The sequence below is a fragment of the Nycticebus coucang genome, chromosome 22 (genome assembly GCF_027406575.1).
Source record: "Nycticebus coucang isolate mNycCou1 chromosome 22, mNycCou1.pri, whole genome shotgun sequence".
Classification (NCBI taxonomy): Eukaryota; Metazoa; Chordata; class Mammalia; order Primates; family Lorisidae; genus Nycticebus; species Nycticebus coucang.
Genome location: NC_069801.1, coordinates 16,039,226 through 16,056,070, shown reverse-complemented (window position 1 = coordinate 16,056,070; position 16,845 = coordinate 16,039,226). Strand labels below are relative to the sequence as shown.

Below are 16,845 nucleotides of genomic sequence, written 5' to 3'. Positions count from 1 at the left end.
GCAGCTGCCCATCAAAGCAGCCTGCCCAGGGGCCCAGGGAGTCCAGCCACTTTTCTGAAGTAGTCTTACTATGTGCCAGGGACGGGGTTGTGGGGACCGCAGTTCTGAGATGTGGAGAACTCCTCCCCTGCCAGAGGGGTGGGGCCTTCCTTCTAGCACCTCCCCTCCTGCCGCACGGCTGCAAACTCACCATGCCTCTCCAGGCTTCCCACCCCAAAGTCCTTATCTCTCCAAAGACAGCTGCATAAAATGTTTTCCTTGAAATCAGTTTTGATCAGCAGTTGCAGGCAGACTCAAACCCAGGCCCTAGGAGGCTTATGAGCTCTTGCTCTGTGAAGCTCCTTTCTGGGTGGGGTGAAGTAGCTGGGGAGGGGGGTCAGGTAACTGGCAGGAGGCTGGGGGGACCCCAGCAGGTGACGAGGGTCTCTTTTTGACTCTGAATTTTTTTGGCATGGTTCTTGGTCCCTTGGGACCCGCCCCCAAAGCCCTATAAAACCAGCCCTTCTAGGGAAGGTTCATGGGCAGCAAGCCTGATGCTTTGTTCAGGGCAGGCATCCACAGACCAGTAGTGTCAGTGCCACCTGGGAGCTCCTGAGAAATGTAATTCTCAGACCCCCCTCCCCCCCGCCCAGACCTCCGTACCAGAAGTTCTGAGGGGAGGGGCAGAATCTGTGTTTAATACCTCCTAGGCTGGCAGGGTTTCTTCTGGGGAGGCACTGACCTTCCTTTCCTCAGGCAGAGGGAACCCCAGCACTCAGTGAGCTAAGCCTATCTCAGCCTCCTGCCTGTAGGGTCATCATAGGCCAAGCCCCTCCCCTACCTTTGAGAGGGGGGGAGGAGGCTGCCCCCCATCTGTGCTCCCAGGTGGCTCCTAGGTGGCTGGCTGAACAGATAGCAGGTCTCAAGGAGCCTGGAAGATGTAAGGGCCAAGGACCCCTCCCCAGCTGTGCCCTGCTTATGTTTTGCAGACGGAGGAGGACTACATTCCCTACCCGAGTGTCCACGAGGTACCTGGCTAGCCCTGAGAGCCTGTCCCTACCCTCCCAGCAGGGCATCTGGATACCCTCTGGAGTCTGACCACAGGCCTTGCTGTGGGGGCTGGAGACTCAGTTTACAGACCTAAGACTTCGGAGCCTATTTGAACCCTTAAAACTTCTCAACCAAATGTTTCAGCCTCCTGGGCCAAGGTCATGCCCCCAGCTCTACGTGCTCCCAGGCCCCTATCTTAGAGACTGGGACACGGGGCTTGGCACCTGTCTGGTCTGGCTGAGGGAAAGGGCTGGAGCAGGTACCCCTGACAGAGTGGATCTGAGCCCTGGGGCCCACGTAGGCTCCAAGTTGTCCACTAGCACCCTTTAGCCATGACAAAAGTAGTCCCAGGTCTGGGTTGGGAGGGTGTCTTGGGGCCCCCAGTGGGGTGCAGTATGGAGTGGCTCTCAGCTGAGTCCCTCTTCAGGTCCTGGGGCGAGAAGGGCCCTTTCCTCTCATCCTGCTACCCCAGTTTGGGGGCTACTGGATTGAAGGCACCAACCATGAAATCACCAGCATTCCTGAGACAGAGCCCCTACAGTCGCCCACCACCAAGGTGAAGCTCGAGTGCAACCCTACAGCCCGAATCTACCGGAAGCACTTTCTTGGCAAGGTGGGTGGCTGCTGGTTGGGGTGGGTCACAGTCCAGTCCCTGGGAGGCTGGGCCTAGCGGGGAGGGGAGGATGCATGGTAAATTCATTTGGTCATTCAATAAACATTTATTGGAAAAGGCAGCATTATGACATAGTGGTTAACAGCAGGGTTAACCAGGGTTCAAATCCCGACTCTGTCACCTACTACCTAGGACATTGGGCAAGTTGCTTAACTTCTCTGTGCCTCAGTTTCCTCACCTGTACAAATGGTGGCAGTAATGATACCTCATGAGGTTGCTGTGAGGCTTAATGAACCAGTGCTTGCATAGTGTTTAGAATGCCATCTGGGACGAAGTAAGCACTCTGTCGGGGTTGGCAAATAGTGAATAGCAGCTATGTGCCTGGCCCTTTTTAGGCCAGGTATACAGCAGCCAACACAACAGACCCAGGCCCATCTCTCAGCAGCTTGGGGTAGGGGTTGGGAGGACACAGTAACATCATGGCTGGACCTGGGATTGATAAAACCCCTAGCCCCCACCTGCCCAGGGGCCCAGGGAGTCCAGCCACATAGTAAGCCAGTGGCCCAGGAGTGCAGCCTGTCCCCCTCCACCACCAGCCCTGATTTTCTTTTTGCATGGTGTGCCTTGGGAGATGGCCGGGGTGACCAGAGCTGGGAATGGCTTGAACAAGCCTTGGGAGATTCCCTGCTCTCTCCTCCTGCCTCCTGTTTCTCTGCCTTTCTTCATCTTTCCATCACTGTCCCCCTCTCTCTTCACACATCTGTGCAGGTGCCTGCCTCCCTGCCCTCACTCGCAGCAGCACGTGCATTACAACCTAGAGCCCCCAGCCCCTCCCTGAGCTGCCTCCATCAGCCCCAGTCACCACCAGGATGGGACCCAGAGCATGGACCCTGCCCAGTAACAACTTGTCAAAGTGTCACTTAAGGGTGTTGGCAAGAGTTCTTGGGTAAGGTTGTAGGAACTGGAGGGGAGGTCCCATGCTGGGACCTTGTGTGTGTCTGGTCCCATGCCAGATGGCACCTTCTTACACTCAAGATGGGGGAGAGCATCGTAGAGTCTGGAGCCTTAGTCTGCCTGGGAATCTTAGTTCTTCCGTTTATTGATGTCTTGACCTTGAGCAAGTTATTTAACAGGATTTCAATCCTGTTTTCTCATCTGTAAAAAATGGGGATAATAAAAGTACATGGAAAGCATATACAGAACCATGCCTAACACATAGTAAGTGCTCATTGTTAGCTGATGATCAGGATTATTATTATTTTTTGTTTGTTTTTGAGACAGAGTCTCACTATGTTGCCCTCAGTAGAGTGCACACAGCGTCACAGCTCACAGTAACCTCAAACTCCTGGGCTTAAGTGATTCTCTTGCTTCAGCCTCCCAAGTAGCTGGGACCACAGGCACCCGCCACAACACCTGGCTATTTTTTGTTGCAATTGTCATTGTTTAGCTGGCCCAGGCCAGGTTCGAACCTGCCAGCCTCGGTGTATGTGGCTAGCCCCATAACCACTGTGCTACGTACAGGTGCCAAGCCCAGGATTATTTTGTTTTTACGGAAGAGGAAACTAAAGCTCAGACAGGTAAAGTGACCTGGCCAAGGTTACATAGTTTCTTAGCCTGGAATTGAACCAGCTCTGGCTGGCTTTCCATTAAGATATGCTATGAGAGAGGCCATACTCTTAGGGGTGTGTGTGTGTGTGTGTGAATGTTGGGAGGAGGGGTGATTCCTTGGGGTTTTGGGAAAGACCTCATTCTGGGACCACGGCATTGGCCTGACCCTGGGAGATGCTGGTGTTAACCGGTGAGATTGGGGGACATTCATTATAATGGGAACTAAACCGGCATGCCCGGTTCAGGAGCCATTGCCTGGGAACAGACCCAGAACACAGCCTGGAATTCCACCTCCGGCTGAGCCCTGGGAAGAAACCTGTAACCTGCTGTCCAGAGGCTCTCAGCTGGGTCTGGCAGGTAGTTGGAATTTGGGGGGACTGTGTGGGCCTAGCATATAGTTGGCACTCAGAAAAGTTTGCTGAAGGAGTGATGAATGACACATGTAGGTGGCAGACCTTGAGCACAGCAGGATTTTAAGAGGTACCAGTTGGTACCTCAGAAGAGGCATGATGCCTGGAACCAAGCTAGCAGTTTCAGGGGGAGGAGCCCTAGGGTCTGCAGAGAGGCAGGGCTGTTCCCTGACTCCAGGTGGAGGGGATGGGGGAGCAGCCAAGTATTTGGGCACTGGGCCCTGATCTGGCAGGCAAGAAGGTTAGGGTGACTTTGGACATTGACTTCCTAGGACTCTTGAGTCTTCTCTCCTACTGTGTCCCTTAGGCTCCTTTGGGCCTTGGGGGGTCAAGGGAAACTCCCCACTCCATGGACTTCCCTACCAAGTGCCTGCCACTCCCTCTGTGTGGATGGTACCAGGCATTTGGTGGTTTCTCCCCTCTGTGCCCAGGCGGGACTGGGGGACTATGCCCCAGGGCCATTCCGGATGCCCCTGACCTGCAGGTTTACAGGACACATCCACGGGCCCCTGCCTCTTTCCCCGCCTGGCTGCTGAGCACAGATGTTCATGTTTAAACAGGATTTACTTCCAGGGTGATTCCTGGGGTGGGTGTGGCCCGGGAGCCAGCTCCACTCCCAGGGCTGGGGCTGGCGGGAGAGCCCAGGGCCAGGCCGGGGTGGTGTCTCCCTGTACTCCCAGCCCTTGGCTTTGGGACTTTCCCACCAAGAGGTGCTGGCTCTGGGCTCCTCTCCAGTGGTGCCATTCCTGCTGCAGCCACCCCTCATGCTCTTTGGGGTGTCCCTTTCCAACTCTGTGCCCTCTTCTCCAAGTGGAAACCTGCTCAGCCAGCCACCTTGTGTGTTATGAGATGTTTCACTTCCTGTTTCTCATGGGCCCTGGCTTCAGGGGCCACAGAGCCATAAGTTGTGCAATCAGCTAGTTGGCTTTTTCTTACTGAGCACCTGCTATGTGCCCTGCCTTGAGAAGGGCAAGGTCTGAAGACAGGTATGCAGGTACCTGTATGGTCCTGACTTTGATGGGGACCCAGAGAGCCGAGGGTACAACAGACATTCATTGATCACTGAGTCTGTGCCAGACACTTCATCTGTTTCAGTAATGGCTACCACCAAAGTCCTGGCCTTACTCTCATCGTGTCTTGAGCTGTCGGCCTCAAGCAGTCCTCTTGCCTCAGTCTCCCAAAGTGCTGGGATTACAGGCATGAGCCATTGCACCTGGCCTGCATTTTGCAAAGTAGGAAAGTGTGGCACAGGTTGGTGAAGTGACCTTCCCAGGCTGACCATCTGGTAAGGGACAGAGCTAGGATTTGAATGCAGGTCTGTCTGAGGTGGAGTCTGCTATTAGCCATGACACCTGCTGTTGGTAAAGGATCCCTCATCTGGGAATGAGTTGGCTTCTGGTCTGGTTTCTGGAAGACCCAAGCTCAGCCTCACCCACTCCCCCAACTCCTCCCTCCCAACACAGGAACATTTCAATTACTACTCACTGGACACTGCCCTCGGCCACCTTGTCTTCTCACTCAAGTATGATGTCATCGGAGACCAAGAACACCTCCGGCTGCTGCTCAGGTGAGGGCAGAGGGGAAGAGTCCTGAGAAGATTCTGCCTGGCAAAGAGGGCCAACATCTTATAATCGGAGAGCCTATCTCTTTTCACCCACTCTCCTAATCGAGACCCGGAGAGGGGCAGGGATTTGCTTAAGGTCACACAGCAAGTTAGTGCCCAAGCCAGGTCCTGGTGTTTATCATCACCTATGGTCCTCATAGCAAGGTTCTCTGGCCTTACTTCATGTGGAGGGCCGCGCATCCTCCTGTCCCACTGCCCAGCCCCTCACCATGTGACTTTCTGTTCTCAGGACCAAGTGCCGGACATACCATGATGTCATCCCCATCTCCTGCCTCACTGAGTTCCCCAACGTGGTCCAGATGGCAAAGGTGAGGCCTCCTGTGCTAACCCCATAGGTGGGCACCCAATCAGGCTTCAGTGGCAGCCCTGTCTCTGTGGTCCTGCGTCTCACATATTCCGACCATATCCAAGGCTACCACATGTTCTCCTGATTGCCTGCCCTCTGCCTGTGCATTTTTGCACTCCTTATAGCACCCTCAGATCCCAGGGGACCCCAGTTCTCTAAGCAACAGTGAGGCCCAGGAGACCCCATCCCTTCCTGCCTGGCCTCACACCCTACCTATCTCCCCCTGCAGCTGGTGTGTGAAGATGTCAACGTAGATCGGTTCTATCCTGTGCTCTACCCAAAGGTAAGGCTGGATCTGGGTCGTGCTCACTGAGGGTGGGTGGGTAACTGGATGGCTGATCATTTATTGGGTTCCTTTTGTATGCAGGGTATTTCCCCAAGTTCGCTTATTTAATCCTCAAAATAAGCCTGCGAAGTCCACAGTTTGCAAATAGGAATCACAGGAAGTTCTGTGCCTTACCCAAGGCTGCATTTAAACCAGGCTGTCTGCCTTGGAGGCAGGCCTACTCAGGTCTGGAAACTGTCAGTGCTGTGTGGGGACCCTCCTAAGAGTGACTTATACTTCAGTCCTCCCCTGGGATGGGTCTTTTCCACATGGCCTTGCTTTCTGGTCTCAGAGGTGACCTCAGAGAGAGAACAGTCCAGGCAGCCCTGTAAATGCTGCTTCATGGACAGCAACTACTCTCCCAGCTTGGGTGCTGGCTGCTGGGTTCCAGACACTGTGACAAGGTGGGAATTGGGGCTTCTATCTTCAACGAGCCAGGGGGGCTTCCTAAATGAAGAAAGGCATGTAATCCTAGTGGCCCTGACTGAATTCCAGAGCAGGGTAAGCTCCCTAGGGATGGAGTTGTCCAGGAAAGATGTCCTGAAGGAAGGGGCCTCAGTAGTCAGGCCTTGCCTCCTACTCACAGAAGAGGAACCTAAGGCCAAGATGAGGAGCAGAACTTGCTCAATGTCCCATGGCAAATTGGTGGGACTTGGCTTGCTCTAGAAGGATGAGGTAGGATTGTAAAGGAGCTAAGGAGTGACCTGACTATTACAGAGTGGAGTGGGGTGGACTTGGCCGTGGTCAAGGGCTCACAGGAAAACTCAGAAGCAATGAGCTTAAGTTTTGGGATCCTACAGACGCGGGGTCAGGCTCCAACCCCACATACACTCACGAGCCGTCTACTGTAGGCAAGTTGCTCAAGTTCTGTGAAACCACGGTTCGGAGGGGCCAGCTGGAGTGGCTCTCCCCGCCCCGGGCTGTTTTGAGAATTACCCAAGATGATGAGTACAGAGAGCCTGGCTCAAGGCTTGGCACGTGAGGGCAACTTGTAGCACTCTCTTTACCCCTCTATCCTGTCCTGCAGGCTTCCCGGCTCATCGTCACCTTTGACGAGCATGTTATCAGCAATAACTTCAAATTTGGAGTCATTTATCAGAAACTCGGGCAGGTGTGGTCCCCTCTTCCTCCTTGCTGCCCTAGCCCACTCAGCCCTGTATCCGGGACTGTCACCAGGAGAGGGCACCCACCAAGGGACTCAGGAACCCAGGGGCTGCCATGGGTCCTCCCTCTGGCCCTCTGTGGGTATGAGTGAGGACAGGAGGGCAGGGGATGCTCAGAAGCTCCCTTGCAATGATTGTGTGGCCCCTTTATGTGGTCCCCAGACCTCTGAGGAAGAACTCTTCAGCACTAATGAGGAAAGTCCTGCCTTCGTGGAGTTCCTCGAATTTCTTGGCCAGAAAGTCAAACTGCAGGACTTTAAGGGGTGAGTATAAGAGTAGGGTAAGCAGAGTGTAATCTGATCTATGCCCTTGGGCAGGGAGGGAGCCCCGTCCTGGCCCCTTGGAGGCCTGGCTGGGGCTGGAGACTGAGCCATGGCCTGGGGGGCCTGGGAGCAGGTTCCGAGGAGGCCTGGACGTGACCCATGGGCAGACGGGGACCGAATCTGTGTACTGCAACTTCCGCAACAAGGAGATCATGTTTCACGTGTCCACCAAGCTGCCCTACACAGAAGGGGACGCCCAGCAGGTAGCCTGGGCACCCACCCACCTGCTTCCCACCTCTGCCTGTTTTTCCCCATCTACCTGTGTGCTCAGTGTCCATCACACTGGGCTCAGTGATGGGCCCGGGATACAGAGATGAAAATGATCCCATCCCCCCACTTCTGGGCTCTAGTTGGGGCAGGGAGATAGGCTGCTGCAATGCTAGGAAAACCTCAGTTTCTACATCTGGGACATTGGAATAATAATAGCATTTACCCCATAGCTGAGCATGGTGGATATACCCAGAGTGACTAGGACAGTACTTGGTACATTGAAAGAACTCTCTAGATGTGAATTGGTGCTTTTAGGGATGTGAAGAGCATCATGGGGACATGTGGGGATACTGAGTCTTGGCAGAGGTGGCAGTCAGGAAAAGATTTCAAGATAAAGGGACTTTTAGACCGTGAAAGAGATGGGAGGAGGAGGAGGACAGTTCCAGGTGGAGAGAACTGCTTCTGCAAAGGCCCAGAGTCAGGAAAGTTCAGGACACGTTCCAGGAACTAAACTCAGAAACTTGCCACCTCATCCTGAGCTTCCTATAGGGTGGTCTGCCTTACCCCATGTCCTCAGCCCAGGGAGTTAAAAGGGTAATGTGAGAAAATTTAAGCACTAATTCCTTATTTTTAGTGTCATTTTATTTTAATAAGAGCCTCTGTTCATTTTAGCAATACGAATGTATACCAAGTAGACCTTGTTTGTTCAGTGAGGGGCCGTTTGGGGGGCATTTAGATAGGAGAAGGGCTAAGAGGTAGGGCTGGGGGCCAGAAGACTGGGCTTGAGTCCACTAGCTCATTGTAGAACCTTACAGGTCCCTTCTCTCTTGGCCTCGTTTCCTCATCTATCACAGGATTCTAAGAAAACAAATAATTTTACATCTTTTTAGCACTTTTGGGCAGGGCAGCAAATCCTTAGACATGTCCTCTGTCTACCCTAAACCCTCCCAAACCCATGTGGGCACCCCCTTCCCAGTGAGCCCCTCTCTGGCCAGACCGTGAGGGCCGTGGTGGCTCTGTGCTCAGTTGCAGCGGAAGCGGCACATCGGGAATGACATAGTAGCTGTGGTCTTCCAGGATGAGAACACGCCCTTCGTGCCCGACATGATTGCATCCAACTTCCTGCATGCTTATGTGGTGGTGCAGGCCGAGGGTGGGGGTCCTGATGGCCCCCTCTACAAGGTGGGTGATCTAGGAGCCTCCCAGGGCATCCACACAGCCCTGGCCACAGCTCTGCCCTCACTGAGGTGCCTTTCTCAGCTTCAGGGGACTGTGGAGGGCTCTGATGTTGGGGGATTCCCATGACACCCTCTGTGCTCCCAAAGCTCATCCCCTCAAAAAGGCTGGTTACCCTTCTCCGCTTCGAAGCCTCCTTTCGCCTCCTCAGCCTTCATCCTCCCCTCCTCACTGCTCAAACTCAGGGCAAAGGATGAAGCAGCAGAAATCCACGGAGACTCCCCACAAGGGGCAGGGCAGGGAGGTGGATTAGCGGTTTCTGCTGGTATGGGCAGAACAGGCCATGGCCTTCATAGGGACTGACAGCTGCCTTCCCCTCCAGGTGTCTGTCACAGCAAGAGATGACGTGCCCTTCTTTGGGCCTCCCCTCCCGGACCCTGCCGTGTTCAGGAAGGTAAGAGGCAGCCCCCAAACCCTGGTCATGGGCAGAGTCGGACTAAATGGGTGGGGCCCGAGGGGGTACACACATTCTACCTTCCAAGGTCCTGAGGCCTGACTGCATGTCAGAATAGCTGGGCCCCCTTACAACTGTGCACCTGGGGCCTGGCTTTTCTGTTCACTTAAAAAAATGTGGCTTTTTTTTTTTTAAAACAAGGCTGCAGGGTAAACTACATTGTTGTTTTACATTTTCTATAGCAGACTAGCCTTTCCTCTTTCTATGCTGTTTTTGATGGTTCCAGTCTTCTTTTTCTCTAAAATGTCTGGGGAGGAGGGCACACATCTCTCACCTCTCAGAAGCCACACTTCAAGCCTTGGCTTCAGCCCGGTACATAGCACATTCTGCTGCCCCAGACAGAGGCAGTAGGAGACCCCCACCTGGACCCTACCATCTGTGGGGGATGGATGGCCATGAAGGCCACAGGGCCCTGGGGAGCTGAGCCCAGGGAGATGCTCTTCTGGGAGTGAAGAGGGTGACCCCCAGGCCACAGCAGAGCCTGGCTCAGGACTGCTAGCCCCTGACCCATTGGGGGTTTGCCCCTTGTTTCTGTATTCATCTGATCCCCCTTTCTCCTTTTCTCCACACTGGGGGTTCCCAGGGGCCTGAGTTCCAGGAATTTTTGCTGACAAAACTGATCAATGCTGAGTATGCATGCTACAAGGCAGAGAAGTTTGCCAAACTGGAGGTAGGGTGGGCCCTTAGCCATGGGAGGGCTATCTGGGGGAGGATGGTTTTGTGGATGAGAAGGGCTTGTGTCAGGAAGAGGGAGTCAGGACATTGCAAGGGTAGTGAGGAATGCCCAGGAGGGGCTCAGAGGTGGGCAGGCTGCCAGAGGATACCCTGGGGAGGAGGGGGATGGGAGGTGAGAATGTGAACCCACATCTGGAAGGAGCCGTGAGGGAACCCTTGACCTGCTCTGGTCTGAGCAAAGGTGGTGCAAGGGCCCTCCCTGCTCCCTGCTTACTCAGAGCAGGTGGCCCTCACTCAGTAGGCGGCCGGATTTGAATTGTGGGGGCTGCTCACTGGGGCCGCCCCTGACTACCTGGCTTGGCCCACAGGAGCGGACACGAGCTGCCCTCCTGGAGACGCTCTATGAGGAGCTGCACATCCACAGCCAGTCCATGATGGGGCTGGGCGGCGACGAGGACAAGATGGAGAATGGTGGTGGTGGGGGTGGCTTTTTCGAGTCTTTCAAGGTGAAGGGCCCCAGGTTTACCTGGTGGGAGAAGGGCTGTGGCTCTGGTGGAGCCTGGGGCTACTTTACACAGCGCAGGGGTGTGGCTAGAATTGGCTTGTGCGGGAGGCGGGGCTGGGGTGGAGCTAAGGGACAAGGGGGTGAGGTGGGGGGATATGGCTAGAGTCTGCTCGTGTGGGTGGGGCTATTGGTCGGCTCAGGGGTGTGGCTAGAGTAGGTTTACGTGGGAGGGGGCTGGGGGCATGGCTTGGGGTGAATTTAGGCTTCAGGATGTGCTTAGACTTGGGGATGTCACCTGGGCCTTGGGTAGAATTTGGGGCTGGGAGTAGAGTGTAAGGAAGGGCTGCGGCTTGGGGAGGAGTTAGTGGTTGGAGGTGGAGCCTAAGCTTGGAAATTTACCTGGGAATTCTGCTGCTGGTACAATGGGTAGTGGCTCCCTGGTTGGCAGGCAGATAAGAGAAGAGGAGGCCTCTGTCTTGACTGAGGGAAAGAAATAGAGGTTTCAGAAGGGGTATGTGAACTGAGTGACCACTGGAGAGGGACCAGGCCTGTGATCTACCCTGACTGTTCCTGGTTTAGCTTAGCCTTAAGATCACAGACTCTGGGTTCAAATCCCAGCTCTGCCACTGACCATCCTGAGCACTCTCTGAGCCTCAGTGTCTTTATCTGTTGAGTAGGATAATGGAAGTTTACCTCATACAGTTATCTCTGTTTGTGAAGCAGTTAGTTTAGTGCAATACAAGTAAAAAAGCAAAGTGTAAAACCCTGCCACCCATTGTCCAGGTAAGAAGAGGAGGAAGGGGACTTACTCTTTCTCCTTGCACAGGGCCTGGACTCACTCAGGCTGCAAGGCCCTGCACAGAAGCTTCCTTACCATCATCTCTTCCACCCAGCCAGGGCAGGTTACAGAGCTAGAGCTATGGGTTTGCACAGGGGCATTAGCCCAACTGCCCATGCCTGTGCTGGGACCATGGAACTAACCTTAGTTAGACTGTCTTTGAGAAAGAAGTTTGGAGAGAGCCCTGCCCCTGGGGACAGGGCGCAGGTGGGGTCAACACAGGTCAGAGGTATCCTCTTTGAGGTCCCACATCTATTAAGTACTGGATGGTGGACGTCAAATGATTTCTCCAAGGCAGCAGAGTCCACGGTTAAGGCCATGGGAGTTGTCATATGGGATCCAGGCTCACCCTGCCTCAGTTTTATCATGTGTGAAATGGGTATGATGCTGTTCTCCACCTTGTAGGACAGATTGAATGACAGAATGCTCGCAAAGCACTTGGCCCCATAACAAGCATTTGGTATAGATTCGTCTGAAAAAAGCAAGGAAGGAAGAAAAGGAGGGAAGAAAGCCCTAAGAGGCCCTTAACAGGAAAGAGATTTAGGTTTCTGGAGGGCTCTCTGTGCCTACTTTGGCTCATGACCCAAATGCAGTCCTTGTAACAACCACATGAGAAGGAGACTCGGGGTATAGCAGCCTGTATTGCTCAGAGAGGTGAAGTGCCTTGCCCAAGGCCACCCAGCAAGTTAGTAGCAAAGCCAAGCCCCAAATACTCTTAGTCACCATGTGTACCTGCCTGTAGGAACTGAGGCCATATGAGGGGGACTTCCTGGGGTCACCTAGAATGGCATTGGTGGGGAAGGGACCAGATGCCTGAGCTCCTGGGTTTCCCCAAGAGGGTGGGGCCTTATGAATCCTGTGCTTCTTTTCCCCCACTCTCCCCTTCACAGCGGGTCATCCGGAGCCGCAGCCAGTCCATGGATGCCATGGGGCTGAGCAATAAGAAGCCCAGCACTGTGTCCACCAGTCACAGTGGGAGCTTTGCACCCAACAACCCCGACCTGGCCAAGGCCGCTGGAATAGTGAGTGCCTTCTTTGTACAGTCCCCTGCCCATCCCCCAAGGGCCCTCAGCTCTCCCCTGCCTCCTGAGGCCTGGCCCACCTCTCTCTGTTGCCCTGCTGTCCATGGCCCATCCTGGGGTCTGGGCTCAGTCTAGCCATTGCACTCCATGGGGGCATGCTAGGGTACCGAGAGACTACAGCCTCCTCTGTAGCTCCTTGGCCCTCTCCTCCTTCTAGCCCCTATGTTTTGGGGTGCGACTTTCTGCAGGACACCTCTGGGGCAGCCTCTATGTCACATTCCTTATTGACAACGTCCTATCCGTTGTGTGCTGAGACCTGGGCTGCTGTGTGGGCACCTACCGTCAAGCTTTGAGTTTCTGGGAAGAGCTGCTGTGTGTCAGACTGTGGGTACCACCTGTATGTCAGAACCCGGGCTGCTGTGTGGGTGTGCACTCTGTGAGATCTACTGTGGGCCTGGCCCTGAGATCCTGTGAGCACCTACTGTGTGTCAGAACCTGGGCTGCTGTGTGGGTGTGCACTCTGTGAGATCTACTGTGGGCCTGGCCCTGAGTTCCTGTGAGCACCTACTGTGTGTCAGGTCCTGGGCTGCTGTGTGGACATCAACTTTGTATGCACCTACTATGTGCTGCGCCCTGGGCTGCTATGTGAGAACCTACTGTGTGTCAGGAAAAGGACTGCTGTACGAGCACACAGTGTGTGCTAAGCCCCGTATATCAGCGAACACCTACTGTGTATCAGGAAGTGAGCTGCTGTGTGGACACTTCCTTGTGAGCACCTCCTACTGTGTGTCTGCGGCAGCTGGGATCTCTGTGGTTGTGGCTGCCTATTGTGTGTCTGGAATCGGGCTGCTGTGTGAACACCTCCCCTGTGATCACTGGCTATCTTCTAGGCTCTGGGATTCTGCTGCTCACACTTGGGGAGTGCTGGGCACACAGATGAATAATAGCTGCTGTCCACCGCCTTGTGGCCACCCCAGGACACTGCAGTCACCGCTCTGCTCCTCCTCCTTCCATTCATGGCATCCATTCACCCATTCATTCATCCATCCATCCTTTACTGTCTATTGCATGCCAATCTCTGTGCTCAGTGCTATGAGGCTGTGTCACATGGCAGGAGGGAACCCTCACCCGTGCCCCGTGGTCTGGCCTGGCCAGAGGAGCAAGGTGGGGCTTCTACTGTCCCCAAGTCCAATTGGCAGTCACCAAGCCCAGTATCATCAGAGGAGCAGGCCCAACTTCCCCCCAACCCAGATTTACCAACCACTCCCTTCCTCCCCACTGGAGTGACCCAGCCTCTTGTGGGTGGCCGCAGAGGGGCCCCGGGGACAGGGCCAGGCCAGCAGCACCCACCATGGCAGTAACCAGACCCATTTCTGTTTTTGTTTTTGCACAACTCTCCCTATCTCCATGTTGCCTCTTTTTTCCCCCAACTCTCTGCTCTTCCCTTGTTTTTTCTTCCCTTCCTCCCATCCCTTTCTTCCTTGCCCTCTCTTCTTCCCTCTGGCACCTGGTTTCCTCTCCTACCATCCTTTTGCTCCCTGTCCTCTCCTTCCCGCTGTTCTCACTCCTGCATTTTTCTTTTTGCCTCCCTTTATTCCCGTCTGTCTCTGACCCTCACCTGGGCCCGTCTCTGCGTCTTATTTCTGCCTGTCTCTGGATTTCCCTCTCTGCCCACCTGGTGTGCTCTTGCCCACTCGCTCTTTCACATGTCCCTGTCTTGTGTGGCTGTTTGTCCATCTCGCTCCCCGTCCACTCTGCCCTCTGTCTCTCTGCGTTTCTCTTTCTCTTCCCCACCTCTGTCCCTCTCTGCTTCCTAACTCTACACCATTCTCTTTCTTTTTTCCCTCTATCGTCCACCTGTTCTGTCTCACCTCTCTGTGTGTCTGTCTGTCTCTCTTGCTCTTTCTTTCTCTGCCCCGCCCTCTGCTGCTTGCCAGTCATTGCTTATTCCTGGGAAAAGTGCGAGTAGATTCGGACGCCGGGGCAGTGCCATAGGCATAGGAACGGTGGAAGAGGTTGTCGTCCGTGGGGCCACCAGCTCTGGAGGCTGCCTGCACGCGCTGTTCTCTGCTCGCTCTCAGGACGGAGGCCATATTGGGGACGTTACCCACCCCCTTCCCCGGAACAGGCCCAGGGGCGTGCGGGATGGAGTGGCAGAAGCTCCCGTAGCACCCAGCACCTGCTTTGGGGACTGGGACCTGTGCCACAGCCAGTGTCCTGGCACTGGCCCTGGCCCTGGCCCAGCCCCAGCCTCTGGGACCCTGGCCCAGTTCCCACCAGGATCCAGTACCCAAAGACCCTATGCCCAGCTGCACGTCCCCCAATATCGCCAGTTTGCATGGAGCGCCATCCCTGTCCCCTGCCCTGACTTCCCCGTAGGCAATCCTGCCCTTCCTTACCTTCTTGGGACCCACCTTCCTGCCTCCCCAGAGAAGCTGGGGGCGTGCTTCTGGCGCCTGGGGCATCCCACCACAGTGTGTATGGAAACGAGGGGGATTTTTCAGCTGCCGGGCCAGAGCTGCCCCCAGTCAATGTGGAGGTTCTGGGGAGGGGCAGGCCTGGCACGGGGCAGGGGCTTGAGTTGCTTCACCACCCTCTCACCACCCACCCTCAGGCTATAGGTCCCGTGAAACCCCAGGGTGGGGGCCTCCATTCTGAGGACTCGGCCTTTACCTAGCCCAGCCCAGAGTGGCTGCCCCAGCCCCCTCAGGCCCTGCCTTTCTCCTGGGCCTGGATCCTGGGGTCAGACCTGCCCTGTGATCTCTCTGGGTGGGGTCTGTCTCTGGAGATGGACATTTTCTCTTGTTCTTTCTTGCTGGTCACCTCTGCTTCAGGGCCTGGGGCAGCAGGGTCCCCAAGAAGGGTGTGGGGGGCATAGGGCTCCCAGGGCACATAGTACTGAGTTGGGGCCTCTCCCTACAGTCACTAATTGTCCCCGGAAAGAGCCCCACAAGGAAGAAGTCCGGCCCATTCGGCTCCCGCCGCAGCAGCGCCATTGGCATTGAGAACATTCAGGAGGTGCAGGAGAAGAGGTGAGTGGAGTGGGGTGGGAGAGACAGCACCCTGCTGCCCTCCAGCCCCTTCCCTGACCCCTGCCCATCCTCTGCCTCTGTCTGCCACAGTGAAAGCAGTGTTGCCAAAACCCTGCTGCGTGTCAGGCACCAGGGCCAGCACTCAGCTAAGGAAAAGCTCTTTTCCAGTTCCATTGGCTCCCTGGGGTTCTGCACCTTATAGATCAAGAAGCTATAGGTCACAGGGGTCAGAGGCTTGCCCGGGTCACAGGGCTGGTGTGATTTGAGGCAGAACTTGGACTTGAGCCCTGGTCTGTTCAGAGCCAGCACCTGTACTCCTCCCACTGCCCCAGCATCTGTAGGAAGGTCCAGTGCTGGTATCTAGGCAGGCTGCAGAGTGGGCTGGGGGGTAGTGCAGGTGTGTGGTGTGTGGGCAGCAGGGCTGCCCCTGGAGAGCAGAGGATAGTTCCTGGGTGCAAATTCTGTCACCACCTTTCTGGAGCTGTGTGACTTTGGGCAAGCCATTATACTTCTCTGAGCCTCACTGTCCCAATCTGAATAGGGAAAATAACACAGCTGACAACATGGGGCTGCCTCAAGGACTCTGTGAAGCAGGGTCCGGTGCCCTGGAAGTGCTCAGGAAGCAGACTGGGCACTGTCGGCACGCTAGGGTCCTGGGTTTCAGTCTTGGCACCACCATGTCCTAGCTGTGCATCCCTGAGCAGGTTCCTTATCACAACCAGCGGGGAACCTGGTCTATTGCATACAGCTCCATCAGAGCCTGCCACCGTCATTGGCCAGGCAAGCCAGGGTGCCTGCAGGACTGCTCTGGGGTTGGCCTCTGAGGATACATGTGTGGATTCGAGGCAGGGGGTGCCATAACCTCCCCACATGGGCCTCATTCTACCCCGATGCCCCCGTGTTCCCTGCAGGGAGAGCCCTCCGGCTGGCCAGAAGACCCCAGACAGCGGGCACGTCTCACAGGAGCCCAAATCAGAAAACTCATCCACTCAGAGCTCCCCGGAGATGCCCACGACCAAAAACAGGTTGGGGTTTGGGCCACACAGGGCTCAGGGTCTTGGGAATGGTAGACTTATCCTTTCCATACCCTCGGCCCAGAGATGCCCAGGAGCCTTGCTGCCGCCTCCTCAAGGTGTCAGGGAGGCCTGGGCACTCTCGGTCCTTCCTTGACCCACGCCCACTGAGCGCTTTATGTTTGCCGGGCCCCAGGCCACACTCTGGGATACAGCAGGGCACTGTGCCCTGCTGGTCCCTGCCGCACAGCTGCAGGTCCAGTGTAACAACTTTATGAGCCATTTCCGGATTGTGATAATTGGAGGAAACCAAAGCTGGGGACAGGGCATCAATGAAGGCCTGGGGGTGGTGACGTTTTAGATGAGCCTTCAGGAAAGACATCTCTAAGGGGGGGTAACAGGTGAATTGACAGGCATGG

General features: G+C 55.4%; 1 protein-coding gene across 5 annotated transcripts in view; it reads left to right on the top strand.

The window, feature by feature from the left end:
* RAP1GAP (RAP1 GTPase activating protein) overlaps positions 1-16,845 on the top strand; it is a 50,055-nt gene that overhangs the window by 28,894 nt on the left and 4,316 nt on the right. For 4 of the 5 annotated variants that reach the window (XR_008376817.1, XM_053575209.1, XM_053575211.1 and 1 more), the window contains exons 6-21: positions 969-1,007; positions 1,457-1,642; positions 5,124-5,227; positions 5,514-5,592; positions 5,860-5,913; positions 6,983-7,066; positions 7,281-7,381; positions 7,515-7,644; positions 8,678-8,833; positions 9,210-9,281; positions 9,925-10,011; positions 10,385-10,522; positions 12,250-12,381; positions 14,319-14,396; positions 15,304-15,413; positions 16,325-16,438. Coding sequence is in view for 4 of the 5 variants with exons in the window: in XM_053575209.1 (XP_053431184.1) it covers positions 969-1,007; positions 1,457-1,642; positions 5,124-5,227; positions 5,514-5,592; positions 5,860-5,913; positions 6,983-7,066; positions 7,281-7,381; positions 7,515-7,644; positions 8,678-8,833; positions 9,210-9,281; positions 9,925-10,011; positions 10,385-10,522; positions 12,250-12,381; positions 14,319-14,396; positions 15,304-15,413; positions 16,325-16,438 (1,664 nt within the window). In the remaining variant the exon portion in view is untranslated. The remainder of the gene's footprint in view (positions 1-968; positions 1,008-1,456; positions 1,643-5,123; positions 5,228-5,513; positions 5,593-5,859; positions 5,914-6,982; positions 7,067-7,280; positions 7,382-7,514; positions 7,645-8,677; positions 8,834-9,209; positions 9,282-9,924; positions 10,012-10,384; positions 10,523-12,249; positions 12,382-14,318; positions 14,397-15,303; positions 15,414-16,324; positions 16,439-16,845) is intronic. The other variant, XM_053575212.1, reaches the window with a different exon arrangement.